The 19,972-nt window shown below is 39.5% G+C and overlaps 1 protein-coding gene across 4 annotated transcripts in view; it reads left to right on the top strand.

Moving 5' to 3' along the window:
• Positions 1–8,057: 8,057 nt before the first annotated feature.
• Positions 8,058–19,972, top strand: part of Ets65a (DNA-binding protein D-ETS-3) — a 54,797-nt gene continuing 42,882 nt past the window's right edge. The window contains exons 1-3 of one of the 4 annotated variants that reach the window (XM_077415702.1): positions 10,705–10,995; positions 11,372–11,780; positions 14,503–14,801. In XM_077415702.1, coding sequence (XP_077271828.1) covers positions 14,516–14,801 — 286 coding nt within the window. In that variant the 5' untranslated portion in view covers positions 10,705–10,995; positions 11,372–11,780; positions 14,503–14,515. Of the gene's footprint in view, positions 8,552–10,704; positions 11,781–14,502; positions 14,802–19,972 lie in introns of those variants that run through there. The other 3 variants (XM_077415703.1, XM_077415704.1, XM_077415705.1) reach the window with 3 other exon arrangements.

Below are 19,972 nucleotides of genomic sequence, written 5' to 3'. Positions count from 1 at the left end.
ATACGGTCGGTCTGATTTTACCTTTATTCAGTCATTACAGCTCTACTGATATGTCTTCAAAATGATCACATCGCTTAACCAGAACAATAACCAACGGAAGAAATTGGAGAGTGTGAATGCTATACAAAAGTATCACGAAGTTGAAGAGTAAGAGAAGATGCAGACATTATAACAATACGTTCTCAAAACACATGACTAAATATTCATAAAAACAGTGTGTGAATTGTCAAAAATTCTTCAATATAAAATTGCAATTAAAAAGGGAACTCTTTAAAAAAAATACTTTAGTATAAAATTATTCGTTTTACTTTTAGCATTTCTTGAAAATGAATGCCAAATTTAATTTTTTTGCAAAATCAAAAGTATAAAACAGGATTTTTTAATTTTTGTTTTTCCTGGAATCGTCTAAGTCTAAAACAGTTAACTACTTCGTAATCATTATTGCTGCTAATCATATCTTATGCGAATCTCGGAAGTATATAAACGGAAAAAAATTATCATTGAAACATCCGAGTGTCCGGTACGATTATTCTACTCACATAAATATGTTTTAGCAGTTAAATTATGCACGTTCATTATAAATCTCGAAGGTTACGTACTTCACCGAATTATTCGCGTTGATATCTTTTCCGTCATGTGAATCTCCAAATTCTCTCGAATATCTCGCTAACTTTCTACACTCGTCCGGGCTCTAACGAGGCCTGTCCGTTTTTCTTTCACCATAATTAAAATTTCCCGACGAAAGGAGGGTAACGCCACGCCACCAGTGAACAGAGTGCCGGAGACCAGGGGGGGGGGTGGTTGTGGCCGCTCGACACTTTCGTCGCCGCGGCTCGTTACGGCGGCAGCGACGGTGGGAGTTTTACCGCCCCGCTAGTCGACTACCGTCGTCGGCGGAGATTAATTAACTAGATAACGGTCGGTGGCTGGGAAAGAGGGCGAGGAGAGCGGATAAAAAGGATGAAAAAGAGAAGGAGAAAGAGAGATCGCCAGAGTGAGAGAGAACGATGCGAGCGAGAGGAACGCGCCAGAGACGAGGGATGGAAAGCATCGCGGGGAAGAGGAAGAGAACGTGGCGCAACCATGGTTCGATGGGAATCGCTGCTGGCGAACCACTGGGACTATGGGGGTGGCGGCTATAGGGGGCCGCTTCCAGAGGCCGGACGGTATAGAGTCCGGAGTATATCGACTGTGTCGCCTCATCTACAAGTCAATCAGGCTCGCGTGCCGGTGGCTCGTGAGGCCGGCTGGTACACGTAAGTAAGTAGCCAGAGGCCTGATGGGCACCTACACGCATCCCCCCGTGCGGTACCCGCGCCTAATACGAGGCGCTACCGTCGCCGACAACGGTGAACGGGGCACCTTCGCCCGACGGGTATGCAAGTATAATGCGCTGGCGCATATATAAATGCTTATGGTAATACGCGCGCGGTCGGCTTGTTTCGATGCTGGCCGGATGTCTGCTAGATAGAACCCGTTCCGTATCGCCCATTGCTATCGGTACGTATGCCACTACCATAACGGCCCTATGACGTTTTCTTGCGTATCGCGAAGAGGCCCGCGATTGCTAGAATATCTATAACCACGAACGTAAGAATATAAAAAAAAGAAATATCTTAAACGCGTACGGCGTATAATAAAAGAAATGGAAAAAACTCAGCCTTTGGCTGTCTTTTAATCTTTCTTTAGATAAATATCATTCTACAGATACATTTCTAATCACATTTTTTAATTGTTTCATTTATTTTCTTTCATTCTGTAAAGTATCTGGCGTTTAGCGTTGAATTCTGAGAAAAGCGTTAACGCAAATTATTTGAACCGCGATAGAATTATCTAACTGCGTGTTAGGATTCGCGAAATTATGAGTCGAGGTGAAACCGCGCGTATCCTCGGTGAGTCAGCTCGCGATCGATGAGCTCGAATCACGGTCGAAGCTATGATCTGCGCGTCGACATGGTTCGAGTCATGACTCGGCTCAAACGGCTGCCGCTGGCAGCCGGCTGTCTGGATATAGACGAGTGATCATATCGTGTCGTTAACTGATATTAATAGCAGGGCGCGGTGAGCCACGGGTGGAGACTGCTCTTCCTCTCTTTCTCTTTCCCTGCGTCCCGCTCCTCCATCCCGCATCGATGTACGCTCGAGCGACCCTTGGCCCTAATTGCAACAAATTAAATCAGGCGATATATCGGCGAATCCCTCGGGTCGAATTTACGTACGTGCGATACGTGCGAAGCGTGCCGCGATTGTGCGCGCCTTTTCACCGCCGCGGCCTGTCTCGTGTGCACGTTGCTTCTAATTGCACGCCTTTTATACCAAAGGTGCAAGCGGCAGCTTCAACTACTCTGAATTGGAGACATTTGGAGAATGACCTCAACGAGCGGCCAACTTGTAATTACCACATCCTATGCAAACTCGCCAAAGTCTCGAAATTAGTACAAATTTTTCATCTACAGATTTATTGCAGAATTCAGAAACGATTTTTTTTAGTAAGAAAAAAAAACAAGATGATTCGATAAAGAGAGAGATGGAATATATTACATATAAAATTCATGAAAATTATTTTTAGGCATATAAGATCTCGCTCAAAAATTTAAATATTTCAATTATTTGTACTATATATCAGTTGCTATTTACTTATGAAAGATTTTTTTAATGGCTTCTTTGTTCCCATGCAGTATTAATTTCTTATAAAAGATTTCAATAGAAGCTATTAAATTTTCTGATTGTATATAAAAAGAAATTCATTATATGGAAGTATAAAAACCACAGTGGTGTAAGTCGAATTTTTAAAAATATTTTCTCGTGTGCATATAGATGCAATTTATATATTGTATAGATTGCATCTATGCACGCGAGAAAATAGTTTTAAAAATTTTACTTACACCACTGTGGTTTGTACCCCTCCCATATATATATAGAAGATTCTAAATTCTAAAAGATTACGGATCTTCACTTGAGCAAGTTTCAAGTGTCTTTCCGAGAATTCTTAATGAACAATGCCTCGAAGGAAGAATAAAAGACTAAATTGCTCACGTAACGTCAGAATATCGTTGTGGTAAATCTGTAACATTTCTAGAGTAATTTATTTTCACGAACACGCGAGAAGAAGATTAACGTGTTACTATTTTATACGCTGGTATCTGGTACTGTTCATCCCGGTGAAATATCGTGACCGAATTCACGAGAGACGAAAGAGATTTTTAAGCATGCGAATAAATTCGCGTTCTTTTTAATGTGTTGCTTTAACCTGTTGAATGCGTTGCCGTTCGTGACAAACAGTGATTACATTTGCTCTCCTGAATCAGATTCATTTTTTCTTTTATCATTTTGACGATCACGCGTTTTGCGCACGATAAGCGTGTTAACCCCCTTGTGACCTTTCCAGGAAAAGTTCGCGATATTAAGGTTCACCATAGAGAATCATTGCTTTCCGTCCTGTTCCTGACATTCAATATTTTTCTTATATAGTAGCTACGAAAATAATTATTACAAACGAACTAGATATTTCTTACATATATATATATATATATGTGTAAGAAATCACTTTAAATATAAAGAATTAACAAATTTTATTATCAGTTAATTTTTTCTTTAAGATAGCATATATATTCTACAAATTTTTGTCTTTACTAGTATTCAAATTGAATGTAAATTATACTTATAATATCTTTTTTTCCCTCTCTTCTCTTTCTTTCTCACTTTCTCTTTCTCTTTTCTCTGTAATTTATTATTATAATAATTTTCTTTCTTGCATGAGAAAGAGATTATATTAAACTATAAATCAAAGTTGACTTTCTCTTATACTTGTATATCACATATTTCTTTATATTTGTTATATTACTTTTAATATAGATTTACGAAGGTTACGTTTGGTTCAAATTATACAGTTTCTTTCGCTCACGCATAATAAGCTCATCAATCTATAATAGTCATTGCCTATACTTAATTCGCACAAGTTACAATAATGTTTGTGATAAAAAGGCATTCTTTTCGGCCAGTATAACAACAGATAAATCTCAACGATACAATTATCAATTGTTTCTGTTGCTTATTTTTAATTCGTATTCGCCATTTTGAAACTACATCTTCTATCTTTCAAAAGTCACCAAAGTTGTGAAGGTATCCAGCTATATTATAAAAGAAAGAGAGAAAGAAAGAGAGAGAGAGAGAGAATACGGTAAAAAGAACGATCGTGGAGACGACTTTTGATATTTCCTGCCCTTACCATTAGCCAAGCAGGACTTGAGCGGGATGGGACGGGGTAAAGCGGTGGATGCGAGGAAAGCCTCAGGAAGCTCTAACTCACGGGCAAAGGGGCAACCCACCCCGTTCGACCGAGTCGGCCCCTGCCATTAACATTAACCGAGCACATACAGGGTGTTTGCAATGGCATTATCGATCGGCCTGGGTGAAAAAAGACCAGCGAATCGAGCACTTTGTACGATACGTGCAGGAAACGCCTAGTTTACATTCACGAAAGCCGGCTAAACGCCGATAGACTCGTCCTCGCGGTTATACGCGGACCTCGTGCGTGATAAGCGGTTACCGTTGGTGAAGACATCGCCAAGGACAATATATTTTTCGCGACATATACCGCATCCGAGAGTTTAGAGATACAAAGTTTCACACAATCATATTTTACGGAAAAAATATTTCATTCTACAACGGACGGTGAAGGATTGCTTCGTGCAATTCTATTTAACGTAAAAAAAAATGAAAATATTATTATAAAGATAAGAAAACATAAAAAAACATATAATAACAGTATCATGAGCGTTCAAAAACATTATGTAGAATATGTTACTTAATTTGATCATCTGAAATATCATCGTTGCTGTTAAATATGCAAAAAATTGTTTCAAAAACAAGTTCTTGGGTTCAAGGCATATTATATTTTTTTAACAGCTAACAAAGTCACTGAGCATGAACAAATTAGGCGAAATACTTTATAAAATAAATTTCTTTAGCATGTAGTGTGCAATTATAAATAATAATTCAATATCAGAGAATACAGTTACAAAGCCGATATTTATAAAAAAACCATTACATAACAAAAAAAAATTATTAAAGTTCTCTTCTATTTGAAAGTGTTTCGCTTGCGCGGCTCGGACGTTGTTGTTTGCAGAAAAATAAAACTATCGGACTTTTACATGACAATGCGCTTCGGATCGCGCAGATCACGATCAGTCGTACAATGCATTGATGTTTCTCGCACGATTGACACCGCTTCTCGTCCGACGATCGGAAACTTTACGCATGAACGAAGAGGTACGACATTATTCATGGCGGTCATAGGAAGCGGAACAACGGCGATGACCGTCGTTAGGAGTGTCTGAAGTATATACAAAAGTAATCTGCGATAGAACCGTTTAAACAATACCGATAGAACCAAACTTTAACGTATAAATACAAATCTCTATTCTAATATTAAAATAAATCAGAAATTGCAAAACTTGCAATCTTACGATCAACTTTTTATGAATTTATAGAAGTTTGTAGAAGTATAAATAGGGAAATGAAAGCGCAATTGGCTAATAATAAAAATAATCAATAGACTAAATAATAGATTTAGTGAGAATATTTTTTTACTATTTATAGCATTCTAATCTGAAAATTTTATCATTGTTTTCTGTGACAGATATTTTGTAAACGTAATCGATTATGTATTATACATTAATGTTGAATCACTAAACGCAAAATTCACAAGTTTAAAATAAAACAAGGAGAATTTTAGGGCATAAATCTATTTTATATAGTTTGCATTAAAAATACTCGACATGTTAAAAAGCACTTACATTGCAATTTATGCTTCAATCAATTTGTAATTATTAATTCAGTCTATATACTTTTGTATGATTTCAATTCGAGAAAAATAAAAGCGTTGATGGCTCACCCTTATTTTACTATATTGTTAGAATAGCTTAGATTTTAATATAGCTTATAGCGTTTTCCATTGGGAAAAACTCACTGGCACTGGCAGCACTGAGTGCTTAAAGCGTAGGTATTTTATTGGTAGAATTAGTGAGCATGTTTCTGAAAAACTCAAAAACTGAGACACTGAATGCCAGTGAGTTTTTCCCAATGGAAGACGCCTTTGGAATCAGCAAATATTAAACGTTGCATCACGATGACAGTATTTCCTTTTTCTGTTTTGTTTTTAGCAAACATATCTTCACATTTAACTTTATTATTTTTATCGCATCAACGCGTAGCGGACGATTGTCGATTTCTCATAGTGCGTAAAAATTGTTTACACTCGCACGCGTGTATATTTATACGAGTCGCGAATTTTATGCAATGTGCGGGATATAACGAAACGGAATTCTATTAAATCAAAGCATTGATTTTGTCGCCACTGCCGCCGCCGCCGCCGCCGCCGCCGCCACGCCGTTGCCGATGGCGCGCGAGTTGGTTAACGAAGGCGGCGATAACGATACATTATTATCGCGATACGTATGAATATATGCTACCCCATGCCCGGGCTGCCCTTTGAAAATCGTATACCAGGCACGTGTCCGGCCTGTCGCGCCCCCGTTGTTACTCCACCGCGTGGATCAGATAATTTTCAGTACAAGCAGATACGGCTCGCTATTCGCACGGCGAACCGATCTCGCACGAAGATCACGCGATATCGCCGATATATTAATCAAACAAATTGGACATTTCAAGCGTGTCATCGACCAACAGTCATGACGATCTTCTAGGCATAGATCCATTTTGTCTCCCTGCCACTCTCTCTTTGAGATTCTTCTTTAGTTTCACAGAGTATACAATAAATAGTCTTTCCTCCGTTCTTTCTTTCGCTCGTCTTTTACTTCTCTGTTCTGCATCATTTTTATATGCTGTTTTCAGTCCTGTGTGATAAGCCACGAAGGAATGGAAAAAATGTTAAAATGATTTTCTGGTCAAAGCAAAGTACAAAATTAAACAATTGTTATTTACTTCTTTGCTTTATGCTTCGACCGACGAGCTGTTATGATAAAAATTTAATTTACCTGACAATAGATGCATCTCAAAATTATTTTAGTTTTTTACAACTATTAATATAAATACTGCAATATCGCACACTTACACCTCTTTCTTCGTCGTATTAAAGAATATCATATTTTTAATAAATATGAACCAAGAGTTCACGTACAAGGAGACCATAAAAATGTGATATCTATGATTAATGTAGTTTAAGAGGGGGGGGGAGAGAGTTCGAATTATATCGAAAGAAAAATAATTTCATACAAAATACGAAGTCCTCTTTTTCTAAACCTCGACAAGAGTCGATTTATTTCCATCGCCGTCAATCTCTCCCGTTTCCATCCCTTTTTTTCAATATAACTCGCCGCTGTTACCTCAAAAGCACATCCGTGTCGCTCACGGAAAATCGCTGACGGCACCTGGATTGCGGTACGTGTAGGAACGTGTACTTTGTTATTACCTTTCAGCGCCTTCCGCGCGGAGGAGGTGCCTTCGCGCGGCTATAGTCCACCAGGCTTGGTGTGTCGGCGCGATCAGCCCCGACAACGCACCGCGCGATCGGCGTCAATCCATTTCTCGCTCGTCTCCGCGGGCGCTTATCACGCTTAACGCCGGTATCCACGGCATCAATAATAATAAAAGCACCGTGGGATATCGCGCGCGTCTCATATGACGCTCCGCGGGAAGCCTTCCGCCGCGTTTCCCACCTACGCTCCTCAAACGCGAAGCGGGGTGAGGCCGAAGGAGACAGTAGCGGAACGAGGGTGGAGAAAGACGATGAGGGACAATGGAAAATCGAGAGAGAGAGAGAGAGGAGAGAGGAGAGAGAGAGAGAGAGAGAGAGAGAGAGAGAGAGAGAGAGAGAGAGAGAGAGAGAGAGAGAGAGAGAGAGAGAGAAAGGAGCAGCCTGGTGGATGATCCCGCCTCTAAGGAGCCGCTCCATGTCGGAGAGTCCGTGTCCGGGGGCGAAAGCGGGAATCTACCCCGCGCGTCCTCTTCTCCCTCTCCGTTCTCCACCCTCGTCGTCCACCCTCACCACTCCGTCACGCCGTCTCTCTCTCTCGCGCGGCTCGCTTTTTCCCCCCCGCGGAGGACGTACCGGCGCAGGCTCCGATACAGCCAATCGTCGGACCGCGACTGATAACGACGCTGCCAAATGTGCGTCCGTCGTACCGCGGCCGAGTCCGCCACGGTGGTCCACGCGCGCTGACAAACTCTCGGGATATCCCTGCAAGCGAGCGAACCAAGTCACCGGTCCGACATCCACGCTCCGACGAGTGCATGTATCCACTCTCCCCCGCGCGTTACTCGTTCACCCATCCGTCGCGATTTTCAGTGTCGATAATTCCGCAACGATCCCTCTTGATTTTTCCCGGACTTCCGCACGGACGCCGCAGTGAACATTCAAAGTGAACGTGAAAACGATTTGGACGATCTTGGAGAGATCTTGGGGATAAAACGCGAGACTCGCGCGGTCTATCGAGTATATATCGTCGGCGAGATCGTGGGAGATATCTCGAGGATCGAACTGGATCTGACAGTGCTGGACAAGATACCACGTAGGACCCCCGCACTGACGGTAAGTGTGCGACGTTTCGTGCTTCCGGTTTTGGTGCGATTCGGATCGGGAACGTTTTACGCGCTGGAGAGAAGTTCGGAGAAAGAACACCCCGACGAGAAGAAACCAAAGATTGTCGGCCGAGCGCTTCCGTCGCACCGGTGCTTCTCGCCGATGGAACAATATCGATAACACCGAGAGCGACCGCGAACGTATTGCATTGTTTTACACGCGGATTTACGGCGGTTTCACGAGCGTTTTCTTCGATATTTCGTATTTATCTACAGATTCGTCGTTCGACTGATTGATCAGACGTGCTAATTAAGTTTTCATCCATTTGATACATTGATAGAAGTTTTCGGTGTACCAGTAATAAAGATAAGATAAGTAATAGATTCGTATATCTTTTTTTTATTACTCACTAATAAATCAATAATCCATTTTATGTATTAGTAACTACTCAATTTGCATCCTCTTTTCAAAACATAAACAATAACAAAAGACAGATCTTTAAATACAATAAAAAAGAAATTGAAACAACCGTTTTGCTCGTTCAATCTTTTAAGCCTTAAGCTATATTCTTGCTTAAATTGAGATAATAAAAATTATATTATAACTCATCATTTACGTTTCTCAAAACATAAATGAGATTTGTGATAAATCTCGCAAACATAAAATAAAAAATGTTAAAAACTTTCATTTTTATCATCTTAATTTTGTGAAACTTTTAATTGAGAGAGTGTTATTTTATGTCTCGTGTTAAGACTCCAATTTCGTTTAACCGTAGTAACTCCAACAAGTATAATTAAAGAAAACAAGGAGATATTGATGGCGATATCGTAAGCAAAAGATAAAGAAATCCCGGAAAATAATGTAAATTTCATGATTAAAATATTAAAAATACATTCACAAACACAAAATAGTTCAACGTATTAATTAGGATCTAGTAGATGCCCGATGCAAGAATTCCGAAGATTCAATTCGCGCGAACGGAAGTGCTTTGGCGCGTCGCGCGACGTAGCCCTATATAATTCCGTTCACGGAGCCTATAACATGCGTCTCCGCGTCTGTCGCCACGCACGTTTTACGGGCTAAACGGCGGGCGCACGCATTGACCAACGCGAAATTACCGCGCGTGTCCACCGGTCGCTACGTCGTCCCCTTGCTTTAGCGCGTTACGCATCGCGATCACCGTTTTATACGTACTTATTTCTTTTCTTTTTTCTTTTAGAAAAAAGCAAATTTTTCATCCGCATACGAGGAAAAACGTGGTTTTAAACGCATATCCTTTATAACTGGGACATCTTTGCCGAAAAAATCACACGTTTCGATATAATTTATATACGCTCGCAAAACGTTTGCATGAATAATTTCATTGCATCTCTCTCATCACGAGAAATATATTCTTTAATATTATTATTTTGTTTAGGCTTATTGGACTCATCTTCATTTATAAAATAAAATAATTCTATCGCCTGCTTCTATTTTTACATGCATGAATATGCAATATAAAAAAATATAAATATAAATAATTAAAATAATTTTGTAATATATAAATATAAAGTTTTAGTGTTTAGTTAATTATATCCTATTTCTGCTCTCAAAGACTACAATGCAGAAAGACTTCTTTGAAAAAATTACTTTGCGTTAATTCATCCAATGATACCGTTATATCTCGTTACAACTTTCAGTTTTGCTGCACATCAAAAATTACAATTTGGTTTAACCACGTAGAAATATTTCTAAAAAAAATTATTGTTTCTTATTTCTCACGATTCTTAATTTTGAAACTTGCATCGTGCTCTATTCCGCTTCGTCTTACGACATGACCATTTCCTATAACTGATTTTTAATTTATCGACGGGAAATAAAGCGTCGCGACGCGGTTCTCACACGGCATCGGAAGGCGTTTTCCCGGTGGTCTCGGGCGGGTTTTTCTCCCTCTCGCGTGCAATCGCGCGCCTGTGTCGTGTCCGCGACGATGCGTTTAAATGATATGTGTGTGTGTGTATTATATATATATATATATATATATATATATATATGTACATATATGCGAGACGAGAGTTTAGACGAGGTAGGCAGAGGGGTTTCCGGCGAGCCGTTAACAGAGTAACAGAGTGATGTAATGAGGCCCGGAAGCAGGCAATTTGCTGCCCGCGGCGGCCACAGTTGCGCGAGACAACCTGCCCGAAGTACCTTCTTCTTGATACCGCGGTCCAGCCTGCTCCGTATCGGATACGTGACCGATAAGCCCGCGGAAAGTGATATCGTGAAAAAGCGCGAATAGGGAAAACAGTACTGCGCGGTCGCGATCGCGTGCGAATGCGTGTGAAGGGAAATCGTCAACGCGCGTCGAGGAGAACGTAATTATCTCGTATGATGAACGCGCGGACAACGTTGTTTTGTTCGATATAATGAGTGCGAATTATACACGACAATGGATGTTGCACAATTGGCGTAAGGTACAGTTTTCTGAAGCTACAGTATCGAAAATTATATTCATCGAGATTACGCTTCTGGTGACTATAACGCTAAGAATCATCGAAGAGAACGACGCGAGTAATGGATATTTTTCTCAATTTACACGTCCTCTTGATTCTATTTTAAACTGAAAAATGAAAAATAATCTAAAATCAAAATCAACAAGTATATTTGGTAAATATTTCCTTTTTGTGCCATATTACTTTTACAATTACGATAAATTAAAGCTCGAAATATTTGCGGCAGTAGTAACTATAAATAGTAAAAAATTCAATAGTTATATAATAAAAAGGATTAGAACCCCGAAACTGATTGAGAACGACGCATTGTTTAGTAAACGAAACAAATTCTCGATAGCGTAAAAATGGCGACTACCCGAGCAGTCCACGAACTGTGGTATCTTCGACGATCGATCGCTCGATTCGGCTTTTAAACTGTCACAGACAGAACCGCAAAGACAATCCGGCTGCGCGCTCATCGTGCCGCGAAACAGCGTGACTATGTGACAGTTTTGTGATTAGATTGACCTCAATACGCGCTGGACATCCGGACGTACTCACGAGAGTGCTTTTATCCTTAACCATTCCGATCGAATGTCAACGAATGTCTCGCGATAACAAGTGACTCGACATGATCGAAAAAAGCTGTATCTCGCCTTTCGGACTATTCTGGTGGATGATCCAGAGAAAAGTGACGTTTGAACGATCAGCGCAACAACAGTGAAACGTTTACAGGTCCATCGCGAAAATTGTCACGGTGATCGAAGGTAAACGGAAAACAATTGAAATAGAAAAAAAGTTGATTATTTACACAGTAAAAAATTTAATGTCAATGAAAGTCTACTCTATATAAATTTTGAGTTAAAATAACTCATTCATCGTGTTATATATCGACTAAAAAATGTCGATATAACATTTCTAAATGTAAAAAATAACACGATGAATGAGTTATTTTAACACAAAATTTATAGAGTGGACTTTCATTGACATTAAATTTTTTACTGTGTACGATTAAGATAACACTAGCTATTGAAAGGATTTGATAATCTCTAACATCCAACATATGCTGCCAATAAAAATTGACAGCATTTGATTTTATAAAACAACATAAACACAAAATTAGTTATTGCAAAATTTTTCAAGTAAAATTTTACAATATTTACGTGTATGTATATTTAAAATTATTAAAAACATATATATAATCCAAAATATATTTTAAAAAGATTTAAATTATGAGTATGAAAAAAAGAACGGAAACGAGTTTGAATATTGAATTAATCTCAATATTTGAATACTTTTTATGCAATACATATATAAATATTAGAAATTGATCTATCGATTTTAATGAGAAAAGGATAACTTTAGAAATAGATATAGTTGTTTATAGTTTTCTATTAATAATTAAGGTCAAATAGAAAGCAGGTCAATAGTTCGTGTCCAAGTTATAGACAGCTGGAAATAAATATCTGCGTAATTCATGTATTAATAACAGCTCATATGATAATTTCCTTATCTACACATTTTCTCTGACTTCAAAAATAGAGCACGATAAGAGTTTCACGTGTTTGGGCGAGTCACACGTGGATCGGCAGCATCGCGCGGCATCATTTCGTTTGAATAATGAATATAATGATTTATGTAATACGGGAAGGGATAGCGGAAGCGGCAGATTTTCAAGATTAGACGGAAGCGGACTCGCGATAAACGACAAGCTTCAATATTATAGGTGGCCTCTTATCTCCGCGCTCTCCGCGTTGCGGAATTGCCCGGAGATACGATCACAACGGGCCTCATGTCGTGCAAATTCGATCGTGGATCACTTTCGCAATTTTGATGACCGTAAGTTCGAGGCCGCATCACCGATGAAACGTAGATGATAGGCGTGTTTTCTAAATTACGCGACTTCGATTAGGAAGCGCTCCGTTGTTACATGCACGATAGTTTGATATCTTCCGAATGTATTTGTGCCTCTCTCTTCGTCGAAGCCTCGCGAAGAAAGCGATAAAGAAGTGCTAAGCGTCGCACTCAATTCTAATTATATACAAAGATCTAGTAAATATGTTGAATCAAAATACAAAATCAAAATAAAACTATAAAGAGAACATTTCCTATTTGCATTTCAATTTGTAAACTAAATTTTACACGAATAATTTTGTAAACCAATTTCTGGTAGAATACCTATATGTTTATTAATTCAAACGAAATATATAGCACCTACGATTAGGTAAAGAAGATAGTTTAAACTAAGCATCTATATATAAAACACTAATTCTTGTAGATTAATAGTGCATTCGACGTGACCTTTTATTCTCCACTAACAGATATCGCACCTAAAATGATGAATAAGAATGCTAATGTAATAAACGCTTTCCTGATGGTGTGCAGCTTTGGTTGATTCATGGCCAGCTGCAACCAAAGGTAGACGTATATACCTGCCTATTAAGTGTTATTTTGACCGGTTAACCCCGGGAACACGCGTACATCATAAATGACCCAACGATAAAAACTTCAAAAAAATTGTTTGTAATAATAGAACCTTTATCTTATCTCTTACGAACAGTAGTTAGGAGAGGCAACTGTCTTAATGTAATCGACTAATATTAAAGAACATTGTTCCAAGTTAAAAATTCAAACTGTTCATAAAATCATACAAGTAAAGTAATAAAATATAACAGAAGTTAATAAAGAAAAAAAACATCGAGAAAAAAATTGTAAAGAGATTGTAGCAATAACTAAGAGACACTCATTGTGAGATTGTAAAATGAGAAATATTTGTGCATATAATATGCTCATCTATTTTAATTCGATCATATGCCTTTACCGGATGTTTCAAGGGTCCTTTAATGATCCCAACTGCGGTATCTGCATGAGCACAAGTGCCATCAGCCTAAAGTAATGTAGGCTTGCTTGCTTGCTTGCATCGACCCTACATTGCATTTTAGCAATGTCCATTTTAATAGATAAAAAAAAAAAAAGAATTTAATAACGCGGACGAAACTCACATGAGTAACAGGATTAACTTTCTCTTCGATTTTAAAAATTCGCGTTAACAAAATGCTAGCTTATTACTGATGCAGCTACTATTAGCTGTGATAATGTATAGCGACGTGAACTTCATTTCTGAGAGTTGCAATGTTAATATTCAGCAGGAAGTACTCAATTGAACGAAACGGAGTCAACGTCGACGTACAGATGTTCCTCATTGAGACTTCTTCCTAATATGTAGCTGCCTAATATGTAGAATCAATGAGCAAAAAAAAAATAAATAAAATTTTCAAATTTCTTTGTCTTCCCCGAGCACAAGGATGTTCCTGAAAAAATGACAAAATAAAAGAGATTGTAGTTGCGTACCATTTAAGGACTTGTTATTGAGTTGAAGGTAGTTTACGTTACCAATTGTAGTCTACTTCTCTATATGACAGGTTGTTCTCGATAATTGGCGGCGGCTTTCTCTCTCTATCGTTCACAGAAAACAATCTTGAATTGCAGGGGCTCTTTGGTGATGTACGACAGCGCTAGCTGTTCGTACGCAGGTGCGCTCGAATTAAAGGGAGCCTCCGGGGCCGGAGCCGCGGCCGCGGCCGCCGCCGGTGTAACCGCGGCCGGCGTCAAGCAGGAGAACTGGCCGTACCGCGGCCTCACATGCGGCAGCACCTTTCAACGACTTAAGGAAAGCGTCGACAAGGCGAAGCAGGCCCTCGCCGATCGCAGCGGTTACCTGGCGGGTGCGTTTTCGCCGCCTCCGCGCGCCAACCCGTCCGCCATTTCGCCCACCGCTTCCATCACCGGTAAGCGAGGCATCTCTTATTTTTCTGCGGGATCTCGACTCTTTCTCACATCAGAAAACACAGTTAAACGGCTTTTGTATAAAAGGAATTGAGATCTAACTTTGGTCTGAGTTTTCATGCTTTGGAAACATTTATATAAGACGAACTTAAGTATAGAGGATAAGTGATGGGTTTTTATATATAGTAAGTATAACAAGTTCAATCAAAAAGGGATGATTTTTTCTGTAAAAAATATGTTCAAAATGTGTTTTACTGTTTTCTAACATTTTCTCGTATGATGCCCCGTTCGAGAAAACAGAGTTGAAGAATTCATCGAGTATACATCTTGACTAAATGCGTCCGTTCATTTATACTCATGCATTATTTCTGCTACGTTAAATTATGATAGTGCATGGCATCTAATGTTACTATTTTCTCTATCTTTCTGTTAGTTTTTCTAAAAAAGCAGAAGCTGGTTTATTTGCAGATTCGTCAATGGAGGGCGCTCAGTCCTTTTTATACAAAAGCTCTTCGACTAGTGAAAATATTAATAACAAGGCATGATACGTTTCTTGAAACGGGAAGCAGGCGGGTGTGAGATATGCACGAAAGTGTAACTCAATGCGTGGCGATGCGAAATAGTTGCCGTAACGCCGAGCGTAAAGTCACGCACGTACGTGCGGAAAGACACGCAACCTGATTACGCGCAAGTTCATCCCGCATAAGCGCCGCGGAGATACCATCGATCGGTTTTAATGTACGTCGTGATGACGTAATGCGGTTAATGAGAGCAAAAGCCCTCGCTATTTTCCCACAATGATAAGCAGCACACGACGCTAAGATTTCGCTGAGTCGCAAACATGTTTTAAGGGGTCCGCCTATTCATGCATAAATGTGTGATATACATAGAATCTAAATTTTCACACGTAATTATTTTTGGACATAATTGTCAGCTCTTTTTTTGTAAAAATGCAAAACTGTATAAGAAAGATCATTGATAAAGCAACGATAAACTTTACAATCTTTACATTAAACATTTTCACAGACATTTTTTTCTTTCTTTGATAAAAAAAAAGAATATTATTATTCAGTTATCATAAAACCGCAGTGTTCATCATGTATACACCAAAGAATTGCTGCATTTTAATTTTTGCTTGTGCTAACAAAGGCCACCGTTCTGTCGACCGAAGCCTATGCATAACAAAATCTAATCTATTAATATAAAATTGGCGAGTGTTAATTGATTCGCCACTATTTTTTCAAGCAGTGTCAAATTTATATTAAAAAACGTGGTAGAATGCAACGTGGCGTCTCGCCTTTGATAACGGTGCCGGTATCTCTTTCCGAAATCATTAAGAACCGGTAAAGATGAGCGTCACACTGCGATGCCCTCCCGTGCCAAGAGAAACGCGAAAAAAAAACCGGGGTAACGGTCTTGCGCGCGATAATTTGTCATCCGGCAGTAGCAGCAGCCGGCGGGCGGCGGGCTGACTGTTGCTCTTCGTTGTCGCCGATTTCCGATTGCTTTTTTAAAGCGCCGGTCGCCGAGGACATTAATTACCCGACCAGTGTAAATCACGTTATCTACCACCCACGCCCGCGAGGGCCGCGAGGAGACGGCGGAACGGAAGGGGAGAACGACGGAGAAAGAGGAGAAAGAGAAGGTGGTGGAGGAGGATGAGGTGGACGAGGAAACGGCGGAAAGGTGTTCGAATACGGCGGGGGTCGTGTTGCACGATGTGATGGTGTTGCATCGCTGCCAGCCGAGCAAGACGCCCGTCGACTACTCTCCACGGCCGCAGCAATATCCTGCTCGCCGTCCCCGAAATTTATCGGCGACTCGCCCGAAACTTTCGTCTCGCCCGATGGCTGCGTTTAACGGCGCGACGCGGTCGCCCGCATTTACCTAGGCGGAGATCGATCGATCTCTCGCCTCCTGGATCGGGATTCGCGCGTGAATCCCGATCGGGGATGCTGGGTCGCGCCGCGCGCGCCGCTCGGTTTTTCGCTCCCGTAACACGTTTTTCGCTACTAATTAATTCATCTCGCGCCAACAAGGTCACTGAAATAACCGGCTGAGATAACGTTATATTATTCAATACATTATTCGCACTATACGTGGTCCACCGTAGTCATGAAGCGATGCTCGTTAATTTGCAAAAAATGATACCCGCGATATTTTTTCAGTTGACAATTTGGTCGCGATTAAAAATTGATATTTATAAACATAAAATACTAATACTAATTCGCAGAACGCTGAATTGATGAAATCGTTATATGTCAGTTTTACTAATTAATTCTTTAATTTATACTGTTTTTCTCTTAATCAAAAACAGAGAATAAAAAATTCCGTCGTTAGCAAAATCAATCCAAAATAATCAGGTTTTCGTAGGTTTCAATATTTTCTTAAATGAACCGGTCTCTTATTACATATAACATAGATTAAATAAAAACTGTAAATCTAAGATAAATATACATAACATATGTTAACACATCACATAACATATGTTACGATTTATAATATCTAGATATTATTTACAAGACGAATTACTCTGTGGATCGGACACATTGAATACATTTTACTCTCATCGTCACGACTGCGAAAAATTTCTTGACTTTTTCCATCTCTATCGCGACAATCATCCCACGATAGGATTCCATTCAAACGTTGCACGGTCACTCAGTATAAGGGAAATCTTTAGTCACGTCTGTCTCAAGGGATCGTCTCAAAATTTTGACGGGACTCGTAGGGTTCGAGACAAGATGGTGGGTCGATGATGGCGGCGGGTAGTTGGGAAAATGTTAGAATGACGAGGGAGGAGCGGTTACAGGGTTAGCCGGGAGCGTATCCATGACGACCGACCGCCCCACGTACCCTCCGAGATCCCGGATGCTCCCCTCGGCATCCCAGCATCCCACTCTTTCCACCCCCTCCCCTTCCCGCCAGCTCCCTTCTCACTCACCCACCGCCGCCCCGCGGTTCTCTCCCTGCGTTTCGCCATCCCGGGCAACCCTCTACGGCCACCGGGCTTTCTCTATCTTCCCCTATCTGCGGCCCGCTCCGGGGGATGCATGGCTACTTAGATTTTAAGTCGGGCCATTTCGTGCCAGCCACGTACCTATACCTAACCCGGCTATAATTCTCGCTAGATACAGACGTGGCCGACAAAGGAGCTGAATTCTCCGCGAAATTTCGACCCTTGCTCTCGCTCTTACTCTCGCGCGCGACGAAATTTCGATGCGAAGCGCGAGGCACAAATTTCGCGCGGTACAAAAACTTCTCGGGAATTAAAATCGTCGACTTCGCTGAAACTCACGGTACGTCGTATTTTAGCTGCACGATAATTCTCCAGTAATGGAATGTCGAGTTGGAGACGGCGAAACTTGATTATTAAACTTAATGTACGGTATAATTGAACCTAGCACAAAACAATTCTTGAGAAATGAGATGTTGAGTTGAACAGGACGAAAGTAATACATTATCAACAACTGTATTGTACAATAAGTTTTAAATAATTATTGGGTTGAAAAGGACGGAATAGATTTGGAAAAGTATTGGCAAATGTGTTGATTGTTGGTCGTGAACACTTTTCCAAATTCATCTGTCTAATATTAATTATTAATAGATAGAAGAGAGGAGTTATAGTTGATTGCTAATAACATTAACACTTGATCACTATGTGATATTTATGATGCAAAAATCATTATATTTTATATTAATGACAAAATTGTTTCAATCAGAATCTTATTTTGTCTTTATTACTTATTGTACCCTAAAAAATTAGAACAGTTAGTTGGAAATTGATTCTTGCGCGTGCGTTATTTCAGAACGATATCTACATTCAAAGCGATCTCACAGTAATAGTTGAACGTTAAATACAAATATTTTTGCGTTTATTTTCTTTAACTTGTCATGTAATCTGCACCAGCACCAACAAAGTTGAGGGGCAGCGGAAGTGTCGGTCATTGTGTCAGCGTGTCTCAGGGTAATGCATGTATTTAATGTTTGCCGGTCAAGCACCATCCCTCCGGGTAGCTTGTTTGAACACGTAATTGATGTTTGACAAGACGAGGTGACACGCGTGCCGACATCGTGTTTGTCAGTTCACACGCGTTAACCTTTTTAACATGAGCAATAAACGACGCACTTTATAGATGCACATCTATTGCATCTATTCTATTAAATCGAGCACGTAACGAATTCAACGCACACGGTCATAATCTTATAGATTCAAGTGCAACAGAGGTCCAATTTCTATGACCTTTCTTTATCTGAAATGTATATTCAATCAGATATTTTTTAATTAATCGTTAAACTCAAATATATATTAAAATAGAGAAGTTAGAAATGCTCAGTGATCGCAATTTTATACATGCATATTAAATGCATTTCATAAAACATAAATATACCATAAAAATGATAATTTTTAATCGTAATGTTATCAGCTTTATAATAATTTCCTTTATAATAGTTATTGCGCCTTTATAAAGAAAAGAAAAAATTGCTTTAATTGTCAGCCGATTCTGTGTCCGGTAATTATATTTGAAGTATACGATCATTCCACGATACCGTTAAAAGTCAAAGCGACGGTCTCAACCACGACACTTTAACACCCTTTGACGGAAGAGTTTCTAAACGGTGATATTTCGTATCGTATGGGTGTAACGTTGCCTCTCATCTATCTAATTGCACGGAATATATTGAAAGAGAATGTTCTAAATGGTGCTACATGAAAGAGAGCTCCGCTCCACCTACCCCTTGCTATAGAAATTGACTCGTCTGTAGACGACGAAATTGATTTCCACTGTTCTCACCTATATTAAGCACTGGCATTTAAATGTAAAGTTTAAATGTGAAATAATAGAATGATACATAGATTAAATTGTCAATTTTATAAAAGTCGTGAAATAGGAAAATATAGATTATTGTGTTGGAATTTATACAATAACTCTTGCATCATCAAAAATTCTCTGTCAGGAAATGCAGTGGAAATTAAATCATTTATGAATTTCTTTATATATTTTCTAAATTAACTTTTATACATATTTTGTCATAATTAAAATTTTTAAATTAATTTTTTAACAATAAATATTTCTTTTTTATATACCGTATAAAAAAGGTATATTCATAAAATAAATATAAGTTACAAAAAAGTGTGTGTGTGTGTGTGTGTGTGTGTTTATGGGGAATA

Source organism: Temnothorax americanus, unplaced genomic scaffold, assembly GCF_048541705.1.
Source record: "Temnothorax americanus isolate GAGA-0224 unplaced genomic scaffold, ASM4854170v1 Scaffold4, whole genome shotgun sequence".
Taxonomy (NCBI): Eukaryota; Metazoa; Arthropoda; class Insecta; order Hymenoptera; family Formicidae; genus Temnothorax; species Temnothorax americanus.
Note: the sequence above shows the minus strand (reverse complement) of the source record. Positions and strands in the feature narration are given on the sequence as shown.